General features: G+C 38.6%; 1 protein-coding gene across 7 annotated transcripts in view; it reads right to left on the reverse strand.

Annotated features, from left to right (window-relative positions):
* AKAP11 (A-kinase anchoring protein 11) overlaps positions 1 to 14,738 on the reverse strand; it is a 55,623-nt gene extending 40,885 nt beyond the window's left edge. For 3 of the 7 annotated variants that reach the window (XM_077158347.1, XM_077158341.1, XM_077158348.1), the window contains exons 1-2: positions 13,900 to 14,012; positions 419 to 528 (exon numbers count right to left, since the gene is read on the reverse strand). In XM_077158347.1, the coding sequence (XP_077014462.1) occupies positions 419 to 478 (60 nt within the window). In that variant the 5' untranslated portion in view covers positions 479 to 528; positions 13,900 to 14,012. Of the gene's footprint in view, positions 1 to 418; positions 529 to 6,046; positions 6,228 to 8,795; positions 8,962 to 13,807; positions 13,827 to 13,899; positions 14,013 to 14,348 lie in introns of those variants that run through there. The other 4 variants (XM_077158343.1, XM_077158342.1, XM_077158345.1 and 1 more) reach the window with 4 other exon arrangements.
* Between the last annotated feature and the right edge of the window lie 286 nt (positions 14,739 to 15,024).

A 15,024-nucleotide genomic window follows, 5' to 3' on the forward strand; every position in this document is an offset into this window, starting at 1 on the left:
AAAACTGGAAAAAAAAAGAATCATGTAATTTGCTCACTACTAATTACCTAATACTTAGCAAAGTGTCTGACTTAGATTCAGATTTTCCGAATGAATGAATGACTGAATGAACAGTATAAAGTTGAAGGTTATATAAGAAAGTTTACACCTGATGGCTTACTTTGCTAAAAAGCTGACGACAATAGTATTGGCTGAGAAGGTACAGGGAGTCATTGCCATCTTTAGGAAATAAGATTCACTGCCTTTATAATTTCATATCACTATTTTCACACATACCAATCTTCGTATATTTTAATGCTACTAATTTAAATAATGAGATTCATTTAAAAACAAGATTATAGCTGTCCAGTAAGACTTAAAGAGAAAGATCATTTTCATTAAAACTATCACTAAAATTAAGCTAATATAGTGAACTTACTTTTCTAACAGATGCTCTAGTCTTCACATGACTGCTTCTGAAAGTCTGGAAAGTCGCCATAACTTTATCACTGTTGTTTGTGATCAATGAAGAATTAATTCACAAAACACCTAAAGAAAACACATTAAAAGAAGAGAACTCATTTACTGGTCTTAGTGATTCAGGCAAGCATTTTGTACTAAAATAATTTATTTTAATTCATTTAAAAATAAAAACAAAAAAAAGATACCAAAACATTATGAAATCTTATTTTCAGGTTCAAAATGACAAAGCAGTTTGCCCTTATCTATTCAATCGCATGCTCTTTTTTCTTTTTTCTTAAACATAACAACAAACACGAACATTCTTACCATATGATCATTCCATTCTTTGCGTATAATCAATAACTCACAATATCATCACATAGTTGTATATTCGTCACCACGATCATTTCTTACATTTGTATCAATTCAGAAAAAAGAAATAAAAAGAAAAAAGAAAGAAACTCATACATACCATACCCCTTACTCATTCCCTTCACTGACCACCAGCATTTCAATCTACTAAATTTATTTCAACAGTTGTTCCCTCTATTATTTATTCATTTTTAATCCATATGTTTTACTTATCTGTTGATAAGGTAGATAAAAGGACCATCAAACACAAGGTTTTCACAATCACACAGTAACACTGTGAAAGCTGTATTATACAATCATCTTCAAGAAACATGGCTACTGGAACACAGCTCTACATTTTCAGGCAGTTCCCTACAGTCTCTCCATTACACCTTAACTAAAAAGGTGATATCTACTTAATGCACAAGAATAACGTCCAGGGGGCAGGCCATGGTAGCTCAGCAGGCAGAGTTCTCACCTGCCATGCCAGAGGACCCAGGTTTGCTTCCCAATGCCTGCCCATGTAAAAAAAAAAAAAAAAAAAAAAAAAAAAAAATTAAAAAAAAACCTTCAGGATCACCTCTCAATTCTGTTTGGAATCTCTTAGCCACTGATACTTTATTTTGTCTCATTTCTCCCCCTTTTTGGTCAAGAAGGTTTTCTCAATTCCTTGATGCTGAATCCCAGCTCATTCTAGGATTTCTGTCCCATGCTGCCAGGAAGGTTCACAACTCTGTGAGTCATGTTCCAGGTAGAGAGGGAGAGGGCAGTGAGTTTGCTTGTCATGTTGGCTGAGAGGCCACATCTGAGCAACAAAAGAGGTTCTCTTGAGGGTGACTCTTAGGCCTAATTTTAAGTAGACTTAGCCTATCCTTTGCATGCTCTTTTTTAACTGTAAAACTTCAGTGAGAAATATTTGAAAAAATCTTTTAAAATCTTACATAGAGAATATCACAAAAAGAATCCTAGTCTTTCTGCTCCCTGAATGATCACTAGATACCTAAAGCAACAATAAACACTCAAAATATCCTTAGGCAAAAAGATTTGATTATGTACAGATGAGAATATGAGATCTCTATTTACCAAATTAGAACAGACGAACAAAAACAAATTCCTTAAATAGGAAGCTTAACAGCCTACCAATGACTACAGTTCAAAGAACATTCAAGTTAAAAGATTAAAAGGACTACTTAAAACACACACATACACATATCTGTTGAGAGAAACTCTAGACCTAAGACTTAAATTCTTAACAATGCTTTAATAAAATATCTTTGAGAGCCTAAATCAACTCAAGGCATTAACCACTAAATATCCCCATTTGACCAGAGTAACTTTGTCAAATCATTCTAAATCTGCTTGTGCTGGATATTCTGTGGATAGATAAAGGGGAGAAGGCCCTTGAGTTCAGAGCCTTGCAGGGAAAACATTTCAATACAGTAAAGGGGTACAAATGGCCCTAAAGTACAATATGCCCCTGAGGCAGAAGAAACAAGAGCATGCTTCTGAGACAATATCCATACCTGACGCCCCCAGCTACCCCAGTTCATTTTCCCCACAATATTTCTAAATAGCAGACTCATACAGGGCACCCTTATTCAGAGCTAAGCAATAAAGCTAATAGAATCCTATATGGGAACGTATGAAAGAATATTTAAAAATACATAAAAAATACACTAATGAAAGAGAAAAAAAATCCAAACAAATACAATCATGCCTCCCAAAACTCATATTATCTATATTTTCTCAGAATCTCTATCAGTTTTTGAGATGAAAAAGAAAATAAATTTAATATCACATTTATACTCTACTTCACCCAAGGAAGAAAAACAATCTACAAACTTTACTCCATCATTCTGTGTTTAACTTAAGACATAAATAAAATATTGTCTCATAAAGAGGAAAAACTGTCAGAAAATATCTGTACAGCAGTCCATACAAGTGAATCTAAAATAAGATATGAGTCATACGTGTGGTAAATCAAAGAAAAAGGGGGGAAAGCATCTTTCAAAATTATTCAAAGTGAGGGAGAAAGAGTGAGAGGTAGAACAGGGTTTCTGTATCTTATATAATTAGAGAGAATGTACTTTTAGATCTCACAAGAGGAACAAATATGTTACTTTTCCCTCAAATATCTTTATTGTAATAATATATTTTTTACTTAATGCTTTTTTTGTGCCCTATTCTAGTGAATAAAAAGGAGTCCTAAGTAGAGAATAAATGTATTTATAGTCAAAGAAATTCAAAGTGAACCTACATCCTCCAAAAGTTCAACACTAAACTACCATATGACCCAGCAATCCCACTAGCAGGTATATATCCCAAATAATTAAAAGCAGATATATTCCAAAAGCTATTTGTACACCACTGGTCAAAGCAACATTATTCACAATGGCCAAAAAGCAGAAAAAGTCCAACTATCTGAACAGATAAAATGTGTTATATACATACAATGGAATATTAAAATATTTCTCAGCCTTAAAAAGGGATGAAGTCCTAATACACACGACAATCTGAATAAACTTTAAAGACATCATGTTTAATGAAATAAGTCAGACACAAATGGACAGATATGGTTGATTCCACTTATAAAAAATAGGTAGAATATGAAAACACACAGAGACAGAAAGTGGAATGTAGTTTACCAGAAGCAAGAGGAAAGGGAGTAAACTTAACTCCACAAAGGATAGGCTAAGCCTACTTAAAATTAGGCCTAAGAGTTACCCCTAGAGAACCTCTTTTGTTGCTCAGATGTGGCCTGTCGCTCTCAGTCAACACAACAAGCAAACTCACTGCCCTCTCCCTCTCTACGTGGGACATGACTCCCAGAGGTGTGGACCTTCCTGGCAAAGTGGGACAGAAATCCTAGAATGAGCTAGGACTCAGCATCAGGGGACTGAGAAAACCTTCTCAACCAAAAGGGGGAAGAGAGAAATGAGACAAAATAAAGTGTCAATGGCTGAGAGATTCCAAACAGAGTTGAGACGTTATCCTGGAGGTTATTTTTATGCATTAAATAGATATCACCTTGTTAGTTAAGATGTAATGGAGAGGCTGTAGGGAACTGCCTGAAAATGTAGAGGTGTGTTCCAGTAGTCATGTTTCTTGAAGATGATTGTATAATGATATAGCTTCCACAATGTGACTGTGTGATTGTGAAAACCTTGTGTTTTGATGCTCCTTTTATCTACCTTATCGACAGACGAGTAGAACATATGGATTAAAAATGAATAAATAATAGGGGAACAAATGTTAAAATAAATTTAGATTAGAAAAAAAAAGTCAAGTATGGCAATGTTCATCCTTTCTTAACCATTTATAAAGTAACTTAAATTTATGGTTTATCATGTAATAAGCAGTATTCAAATGCCATTTTTAATAAAACCTTAGCTTTCTTAATAGTCAACAAAAAAACAATAAATTTAGTAGATTGAAATGCTGGTGAGCGGGGAGGGGGAGGAGGAGGGGGCATGGTATATATGAATTTTTTTCTTTTCATTTCTTTTTCTGGATTGATGCAAATGTTCTGAGAGGTGATTGTGGTGATGAATATATAACTATGTGATGATATTGTGAGTTATTGATTTATATGCAGAAAATGGAATGATCATATGGTAAGAATGTTCGTGTTTGTATGTTGTTATATTTTAAAAAAAAATAAAAGAGGAAAGAGAGTGGGAAATTAATGCATAATGGGTTTGGGGTTTCTGGGGTGCTGAGGAAGTTCTGGTAATGGATGGTAATGAGGGTAGTACAACATTGTAAATGTAATTACCCCACTGAATGGTTTGCTTGGGGGCAGCTGAGACAGGAAAGTTTACGATATATGTATATTTGCACAACTTAAATAAAAACGAGCAAATAAAGAGACAACAGTAATTAAATGCAATATATGAACCTGACTGAAAGGATATTATTGGGGCATATGAAAAAACTGAAATATAGACTGAAACGTCCATCCTTGACCACTCTAGTATACAGTTTTCCAAGAATATTTTCTATCTCTGGTTTTAACTATACAAGTAACTCCCAGATATCTACCTCCAGTTCCGTTTCAGCACATGAATTTTAGTTCCTTATATCCAGCTGCCTATTAGATATGTTGAACTAAATACCCAACAGGTACTTTTAAATTAGCATGTTCAAAACTAAATAGACCTTTACAATCTCCTCCTGTATTTTGTATCTTGTAAACAGTCAGTAAGCCAAAAAAAAAAAGTCAGTAAGCCAATCCCAGACATGAGGCCAAACTGAAAATGGGCCTTTCCCTCAACTATGGGCTACCAGGTCTAATAAGACACCAAGACTTGACCTGTCACCCTCTTAACTTTCTTTACAGTCTACTCTCTCTCCTATCAGCTAAATTGCTACTTAATTCTTGTGGCATGAGTTCAAGCATCTTGAGCCACCTTGAGAAGGTTTCGCTGATCTCTCCCTTATCCCTCCTCATCCAATAGTAGCCACCTCCTCTATGACCCCAAAGTTGTTTGCCCTTTATCCCTTTGATGCCACTGTCAGCATGCTTCTTCTCAGTTGTGAGTTCCCTGAAATGAAAAGTGCTTTACTATATTTGTATTCTAACATGGTAAGCATTCAAACATGCTGAGTTGATAAAAAGTAATCCTTTTGAAAAATCAAAGTATACCTTTAAGCTCTGGGCTGTGTTTCCCATAATTTTTATATGTGTGCACCTAGAGACAAGAAACTAAGCTGCTTTTATAAAGTAAATTCTGTATCACTCTAGCCATGTATTTTATAGTGGTTATGTTTCCTGACCCCAAAATTAAGACACAAAGGGTAACAATGAGATACAACATTTAAATTTGGAACTACACTGGAAAATTTGGAACATATGTTGAATGTGTGTGTGTGTGTGTGTGTGTGCCATGTCTACAAATACAGAGCAAATTTTTAATGGGTATTTCTACATTAATGGGTTATTTATGAAAATAACTGAAAAGTTTCCAACAATTTCTAATTTTATATTACCTGAGATCAAAATAAATGCTCTAAATACACGTTGGGCCAGAAACCGAATGGCCAACTTAAAAATTAACATTCTGCTGAATATAACTACAACAAAACAGAACAAAAGATATGAAACATTGGTTTCCAAACATTAGACAACAGGCAATATAAGGCTGTTGTGCCGGTCTTAATCTGTGGTGGACCCCAGAAAAGCCATGCCCTTTGATCCTCATTCAATATTGCTGGGTGGGAACATTTTGATTGTTTTCATGAAGATGTGACCCACCCAACTGTGGGTGGTAACTTTTGATCAGATGATATCCATGGAGGTGTGTCTCCATCCACTGAAGGTGGAGTTGCTTACTGGAATCCTTTAAAAGAGGAAACATTTTGGAGAGAGTCCCTTTTTTTGGTAGAGCCACGTGAAAGCCAGCAGATGCCGCCATGTTCGCCATGTGCCCTTCCAGCTGCGAGAGAAACGTTGAATGTCATTGGCCTTCTTGAGCCAAGGTATCGTTCCCCAGATGCCTTAAATTGGACGTGTCTATGGACTTGTTTTAATTGGGACATTGGAACTGTAAACTAGCAACTCATTAAATTCCCCCTTTTAAAAGCCATTCCATTTCTGGTATATTGCATTTCGGCAGCTAGCAAACTAGAACAACTGTTGTTTCCTGAAAGAAGGGAAACACTGGCTGCCGACAAGTTCCAGGTCACAATACAGGGAGAGGAAAGCCAAGTCCAGTCTGGCAATCTCACTGAGTTGCAGAGACAGAGATCAGAGTTTAGGGAGGCCAAGGTAGCTAAAATTTGCAGGGCAGAGTAGTAAGGGGAGAGACACAGAGAACAAGAAGCCTCTAGAGATTTGCAGAAATGTTTCCCTAGAGTCTCTGAATGAGCAACAATTTGTGCGAAGTACCAGAGGTTGGGAAAATAACCACCAGAGAGCAGTAAGCCAACTAATACCTGGAGCCAGACAGGGCTTAGAATAGTTTGTACTCTAGCTAACTAGAAAAACCCTGTAATATGCCAGACATTGAACAGACTCATCAGAAGGAAATCGCCTTAGTCTAGGGGATCTAAATAAGAACTAGACTAAAGGCTGCTCTGGATTCCATCAAAGCTTAAAAGCAAGACTTGAAAGCATCCAACAGATTCCAAATAATCTAGCTGCATATACAACTAAGTCCAACACACTTCAAGAATACAACAAAATCAAACAAGCAACAGCATAAAATGCAATGATCAGCACACAATTAAAAGTTACTAGGTATTTAAAGGAGAAAAATAAGACCCATACCAGGGAAGAAAAGGTGATAAATACAAAACCAGAAATGACAGAGATGATGAAATTAACAGAAAACGATATTTAAACAGTATTACAGGGTGGGCCACGGTGGCTCAGCAGGCAGAACTCTCGCCTGCCATGCCAGAGACCTGGGTTCAATTCCCACTGCCTGCCCATGCCAAAATATATATATATATATTACAAATATGTTATATATGCTCAAACAGGGAGAGAAAAACATGATCATGATGAGGAGAGATACAGAAGATATAAGACAGACCTGAACTGAACTCACAGAGATAAAAATAAAATACATCTAAAATGAAAAATACACTGGACGCTATTAACAGCATATTAGATACTACAAAAGGAAGTTCAGTGAACTTAAAGACATAGCCACAGAAACCATCCAAGAGGAAACACAAAAAGAAGAAACTTAAAAAACAAACACAAAATAAAATAGAGCATTATTGACTTATTAAGCACCGTAAAAGGGGAGTAACTGGAATCCCAAAAAGCAAATGGGGGTGCGGGGAGCTGAAAAAAAATATTTGAAGGAAAAGAATGGCCTAGAATCTCCCAAATTGGATTAAATCTATAAACTGCCATATCTAAGGAAGCTAGACAAATTTTAAGAAGAATAAACATTAAAAATAAAAAAAAAAGGAAGCGGAACTTCATAATCAATTTGCTACAAACCAGTAATAAAAGGGAAAATCTTGAAAATAACCAGAGTAAAGTACACATGACATACAGAGAAATAAGGAATAACAGCAGACTTCTTGTCAGGAAACAGGACAAGAGAGCAACATTTTTAAAGTATTGAAAGGAAAAAAAAGTCAACACAGAAATCCAAACTCAATGAAAATTATCTTTGAAAAATTAAGGTAAAATAAATTTAATCAGACCAAAAAAAGCTGAGAGAAATCATCACTAGTAGAGCATTACTACAATAACTGTTAAAAGAAATTCTTCAGGAGAAAGAAAACAATACCAGATGGAAATTTGGATTCAAACAAAAGAATAAAGAAAGTCTGAAAGACATTTTCTCCTTTTTAACCCTTTTAAAAATATAACTAGATATACACTTTTATATAGAATACAAAAATATTCTACTTTAGAATGTCTAAACTAGAAATAATGACAATGTATTCTCGGATTTATGACATATGTAAAAGTAAAATATATCACAAAATAGCACAAAGGATGTGGTAGGTGAAGGTGAAAAAAATAGTGTTGTAAGGTTCCTACTCTATGTGAAGTGATACTATCTGAATAAGAGCTATAATAAGTTAAAGTTGTCTATTGTAAACCAGAAAAAATAATTAAAAAAAATTTTTTTAACCACATGCAAAGTATTCAATAATAAGCTAACAGTAGAGCAAAGTAATGTTATACCACTTGTGCTGATGTAGGACCTAAGGTTTACCTTACAGGATTGCTGTAAAATACAATAACATAGCATGTACAAACAGTGCCTTGTACAGAGAAACTCAAATGTTAACTTCTTCCTTGGGTACAGATCTGCTGTTTGACCTAAAATAAATAAACAAATAAAAGCAACAAACAACTAAAAATGTCGCAGCTACGGTTTCTATGTTGTTTGGGCTTTCATATAAAAAAGATTTGAGTATGATCTAATTGATTATCTATTAAGAAATTTGCTTCTTTATAGTTTCTACCCTTTCTACTTTTAATCCTGTCATCAGTCTCATTCCTACACTGACCATATACATTTTGTTCTTACCTCTACAGGGCTTCTCTGCCTCGGCACTATCGGCATTTGGAGCAGTTAACTTTTTATGTGAGGGGGCTGTCTTGAGCACTGTAGGATATATCAGCAGCATCCTTGGCCTCTATTCACTGGACACCAGTAGCACCCAACACTGTATTCCAACACTGCCAGATGTCCCCTGGGGATGGGGTAGCAACAAAATGCCACTGCTTTAGAACCACTGCCATTTTAGCACATAAGACTACACTGCCTTATGTAACACTTAGCTGTATAAAACTATATGTCCCACACTGGACTGAAGTCCTATACAGTATGCAACTCACATACTCACCAAGTGTCTAAGTAACAGTAAGGAACTGGGACACAACAGTAAAAAGGCCCAACTCTCACAGAGCTTATATTCTAGGGCTGACTTATTCATCTCTGCATCCCCCAAGGACCTTACACATAAAAAGCCATGGTATATGTATTGAATTGAACAGGATGTAAAGTGGACAGAAATCTCATCAAAGACATGAATTTCAAAGGCGAACTTATGACAAGACTAATAGCTTTAACAGAAAATAGTTGGGGCCACCAACCTAATGAATCTCTGAAAAATCAATTCCGGGATACTTGTTCTGCTGCCTTTGTTTTCTCAAGCATTCACTGAAAAAAGTTATTTTTTTTTCTACTGCATTCCAGGTGGGAATCTACTTCTTCTAAACTCTATTTCAGTCATACCCATCATTGGTATTTAAAATAACTGACAAAATACTATACATGAACTTCTCTTGACTCCAGAATACCCTGTACAGCGACAATAAACACAACCTAAAAATAATTAAAGAAAATAAAATTTTGACGCCAAATTTTTGGCCTCAAATTTGGTTACTGACCAGAAATTGAAATAATTTTCTTAAAATTACACATTTAATCTCCATTTACAAAACTATTACTAGTGAAAAATATGTTCAGAATTTTAACCTGGGAACACATTTCTCTTTATCAATGACATCTAGGACTCAATGACTCTAAGAGACATTTAAGCAACTCTTGTAAACAGTAATAAACCTCCATCCTAAGCTGCCAGTAGCAAGAACAGTGACCAGAACTGAGCAGTGCTTTGCAGATGGCATAGTGCCTGGCACATGGGAAGCATTCTATAGACCTCTGCAGAACCTGTTGACTGAAATATATATTAGGCCTAAAAAAAAAAGAAGAGTGTGAAAAATATTACAGTTTCAAGTCCTGAGAGCTGGAAGAAAAGTGGTGCCTTTGACAATTACGGGATAACTGGAAGATAATGTCATATTAATATCTAAATATCCAAAGGGCAAGTGAAAATTTTAGATTTAGCTGGGTTGATCAGAAGTAGAGATGTTAATTAAGGAATTACCTCCATATACAGAGCTGAAAGCCAATCCCAGAGAATGGGAAAGACCAGAAGGTCAAAAGAGAATCTAAGGGGACAACAATTCCAGGGCAGGTGAACTGGGAGCCACAAATAAATGGCCTTCTGAAAGGGAGGCAAGGCAGATTTCAGGAGAATCAGGAGAACAGTGTCAATTAAGAAACAGTTTTAAATATATAGTGGTCATCACTAGACTTCTAAGCTTCTTGAAGGATAGTCTGTCATTTCTAAAGGCTGGAGAAAGCCAACCACAGTACCTACCATAGAGTATGCACTCAATAAATTATACCATATCCTTCTACCTTCCCTTGTATCTGCTACGTGCCAATAGGCACTGCTCAACTTATTTCCATACATGAATTCATAATTATCAGAAAAGAAGGTACTGTTATTACACCCATTTTATATATAAGAAAACTGAGGTACAAAAGGTGAGAAAAATTAGCCTAACTCATACATCTAGAAGCATCCACCATGAAAAGAGATCATTAGTTAAACAGATCATTGCCAAGTGGAGGGCAAGTTCGATGGCAGTGCTAGAAGAACTGAAACTGCAGGATGTTAAAGTACACCAGAGTGCCCTCCATTTCCTTCCCATCCACACCTGCTTTCTTAGACAATTTCCTGTGCCAAGTCTGGAGAACACAGCCCTACATAAATCTTTTCCTCCCACCTATCTTCCATCTTCCCTCACTGCCAGCCAACTCGACCACGGTAAGTGAAAATCCAGCCAATCAGGTTCTTGCTCCAGGAATTTGAACTTGAAATATGGAGGAGATATTTGTGGAGAATCATGTTGTAAAGTCAAAATGGGACAGGTGCTGGCACCATGGCAAATCAAAGTTTCATGCAACCAGTTTGAGGAAGCAGAAACCAAGAGCATTAAAGAGAGACCAGTCTGCAAAGGAATTGGAACAGATGGAGAAACATAAGACCATGTGTCTATTCCCAGAGAAAAAAGTGGAAGAATAACTGATTCTTATGGTGCTGAGCTGGACCTAATGCAATGGCGTTCAAAGACAGTCCCTTCACCACAGTACAAATGAATTTTGTTTTGCTTTGTTTGTTTGCTTTTTGTTTTGTTTTTCTGCATGGGCAGGAACCAGGAATCAAACCCAGGTCTCTGGCATGGCAAGTGAGAACTCTGCCACTGAGCCACCATTGCTCACCCCAGATGAATTTTTTAGACAATCTAATTCAAATGGGTTTTTGTTCCTTGCAGCCAAATAACCCTCAAGAGAAGTCAAAGAAAAAACAGAGTAAGCGGCTACTATGTGCTCTTAGGTTCTTCACAATAACATTTTTTTCCCCACAATAACATTTTGAAGTGGGTGTGACAACTATCATTTCAGGGATGAGGAAAATGAAGCACAGTTATGGTAATTAACTAATCTGTATGAGCCCAAACAAAAATTTCACACTTAAACTCATTTTCACACAAGGAACATCATCTCTATCCTAAGTCACGACAACATTTTTCTTCTTTTTCCCATGCATCATTCCCAGACTAATCAAAAAATGTTAACTTTGTATAAAACTGCCTTTACACCAGTAAATATTTAAAAATAAAATGAACTTTTATATATAAGGATGAATGGAAGAATGAAGACATTCGGATCTGCCGAGTCTATATTTAAATTGATAATGTATTTTCCTTCCTCTTCCCCACATATCAGTTTATACACCCTTCACTTAAGCGCAGGCTAAACAGATCTTTTCCTCAGCTGTCCTTACCCCCCATTCTCTCCCAGTGTTTTACTTTATTACCAAAATGCAGTCCACTCCACAGAAAAAAATTAACCAGCTTACCAACCTACTCTCCCCAAAGTTACCTCACACTTTTCAAAGAAAGACAAAATAACAAGTATCTACATTCTAAAAGTTTGAAACCAAAAGATAAAGAACAGCAAAGCTTCTATTTTTCTAACTCTGGAATCAGTCTGCAATGGTGGAATGGGAGGGAACTTTTTCTAATCTAGATTGAGTACTTTTGCCCATTCGCAAATTTCCTAAGTTTTTCATGTTTGGCCAAGTTTCGGGAGAAGTCTTCTGCCCACTTATAAGTGGAAATTTCCTTTAGAATTACCTATAATGTACCATTTGAATTAGTTTGATTTCCTTACCTAGATAGTAATTCCTAAAACTTAAAAAAAAATTTTTTTTGAAGCATTACGCTTTTTCCAGCCTCTGAAGGCAAGGGAATACTTTAGTTTCTAGACTTCCTCCGGGAGTTCAGAAGCTAGAGAATTTCTCACTCTGGTTTTGGCAACTCCTATATCCTGAACAACTTGGAAATATCACTGTCCTAGGAATATAACCCTAGGCAGGCTCTCATCAATAGTGCAGTTCAATGGGGATATACACGAATATATGCACCAGTCACTAGTTACCAACTCAGAGTATATTCACCAGATGTGAGTTACCAACTCCACTTAAGTATCCACTTCTTTCCTAAATCTCTTACACACTCTGATCTCTCAAAAACTACCCTATTACAGTTACAACCAATCATGAAATTCAGTGTCATCCCTGGGGTCACATTTTGCCTCAAGAAATACATGAATAACAAATAACTGCTTGAATGAGCATGACTGTGTAATAAAAAAGATTCATTAAATTGCACTATTTTAACTGACACCAGTAAGTGCTGGGCATTTACTCAAAAATTATAAACAAGGTATTACAACAAAATCTTCTCTGTATTACTGAGCAGCCAATATTTTCCGAATATTTTCAGACATATCAAAATAAAGGTGGGGAGAAGCTAGGGACAACTTAGGTGCTCTGCAAGGTACTGACCAAATAATTACAAAAGCAGAAAGAGAATCAGAAATGTGAAGTTTGTTTTGCACTGAGGCCATTAAATATGCATCTCAGCAATATTTGTCATCTTGAAATTCCTCAATATTTCAAGATAAACCACCTCAATCTAATAAGGCTTAAGAGGAGAGGAAAAGAATTACTAACAAGTTCTATCACTGTGGAGTTTAGACTTTACTGTCATTTGTCCTTTTGCCAATGTTTGAGCTTTTTTTTCAGTTTGGTTATATCTACAAATATATATATATGTATTTATATGCATATATATATATATATATCTACACATAGAGAAAGAGAGAAAGAAGGCAGCTTAGATGCCTGGAATACAAGTATACACAGCCCATTCACAATACTGGATGGCCTACATTTAGGCCACTAACGGCATGAGAGAATTTTAAAGCAAATCCAAACGTCAGTACTCTGATGAGCTACTTGACGCCTTCCGTTTCAGTCATAAGATTTGGGCTGTGCCTGGTTCCAGAGCGCAGGGCTTCTGACAGTGAAGGATGCGCTGACTGGGGACAAAGTGCAATGTCCTTCTCGTGCATACGCTCCTCGTGAATGCACACGACACAAACAAAACACACGCACCGGTACTCACAGAGAAGCCCCGACTCTGACAAACACGCCGGGGATGGAAACTGAATCTGTCATTCAAAGGGACAGCAGCCCCACGGCCACGGCCCGAACGCCAGGGTCCCCCACACAGCCGCGTGCCTCTGGCGTCCTCCCTCCGCCTCGCTCCCACCGCCCTCCTCCCACCGCCGTGAGAAGACGCAGCTCTCCAGCGGGTCCGAACCGGAACACGCACCGGCAAAGCGGCTCCATCCACTCCGACCCCAAAGACAGCCGTTACCCCCTCAACCTGCCGCCTGCGCCGCGGGCGGTCCGCTCCCGGCTCACCTGGGGGCCGCAGCCTCCGCAGCTCACAAGCATGTCACCGGCCTGCAACGACCAGCCGCGCGAATGGGGCGAGCAAGAGGGAGCCCCCTCCCGCACCGGCTCCCAGCCTTCCCCCTCCCCACCCAGCGGCCCGCCCCCGCTCAGCCCAGCCCAGCCCACCCCCTGGGTTTCCGCTGCAGCCGCGCCTGACCGCAGCACTGCCTACGGCCCACGCCTCCCACCCACTCTCGCGTGAATGCACGCCTCTCGCGAGAAGAACACCGTGGCCAAGCCCGCGCAAAAGTGGGTGGGCTCTCGATAAAGGAAAGAAGCAACAGGGAGAACGCTTCCCACGTGCTCGAAGCTAACCACCGGACCGGCCCTGCCAGTCACGTGATATGGAGACGGCCTCTCATTGGCCGAAGCCCGCTCAGCCGTGGGAGCTTTAAACTCGAGGCTGACCTACGAACCTGCGGCGGACGTCTCGCGTGCTTCCTAGTCCGTTGGCTTGGAAACGGTTTAACCCTTTGCTCTTGCAAAAAGCCTCGGCCTCGGCTCTTCTCCGCAGGTTCGTTTTTCGGCCTAGTGTCTTTTCCTTCGACCCCTTAATCTCACCCCCTAGGCCAGCGGGGCATCTTCTTAGCCTCAACGTCAACTTTGCTTTCTTGTGACGCTCCGGGGTTTGCCAAAATCGACAGTCCTACCAGATCTGACGGTCCAAGGAAGGGCCCATCCTTTCAGGGTAGCCCCGCCCCTTCTCCCCAGCATCTCTAGGGAGGACCACTGAGGGCGCACCGGGCCCTTGGCCTATCCTAGCCGAAGGAGTTAGCATCCAGGGATCACCGGGCCCTAGTGCTCTCCTTTTCTCCTTTACGTGGTCACGAAAGCGGAACGAAAGGCGTTTGGCCACGGAGAAGCCCGGCCCTAGAGGAAAGCTGATACGCTTTAAACAGCCGGAATGCTTACAATGGAAGGACCGGTTCAGTCAGGTTGCACCTGACTAGGGCACCTATTCCTCAAGGGTGGAATTACCTGACGGATGAGAAATATATTTTTAAACGTATCCTCACTATGGTTCATGTTCTGCCCTGTTTGTGTGGCGCTCCTAAATATCTAGGCACGACTCTAGGCTGTCGATTGAGCAAC

The sequence above is a fragment of the Tamandua tetradactyla genome, chromosome 4 (genome assembly GCF_023851605.1).
Source record: "Tamandua tetradactyla isolate mTamTet1 chromosome 4, mTamTet1.pri, whole genome shotgun sequence".
NCBI lineage: Eukaryota > Metazoa > Chordata > Mammalia > Pilosa > Myrmecophagidae > Tamandua > Tamandua tetradactyla.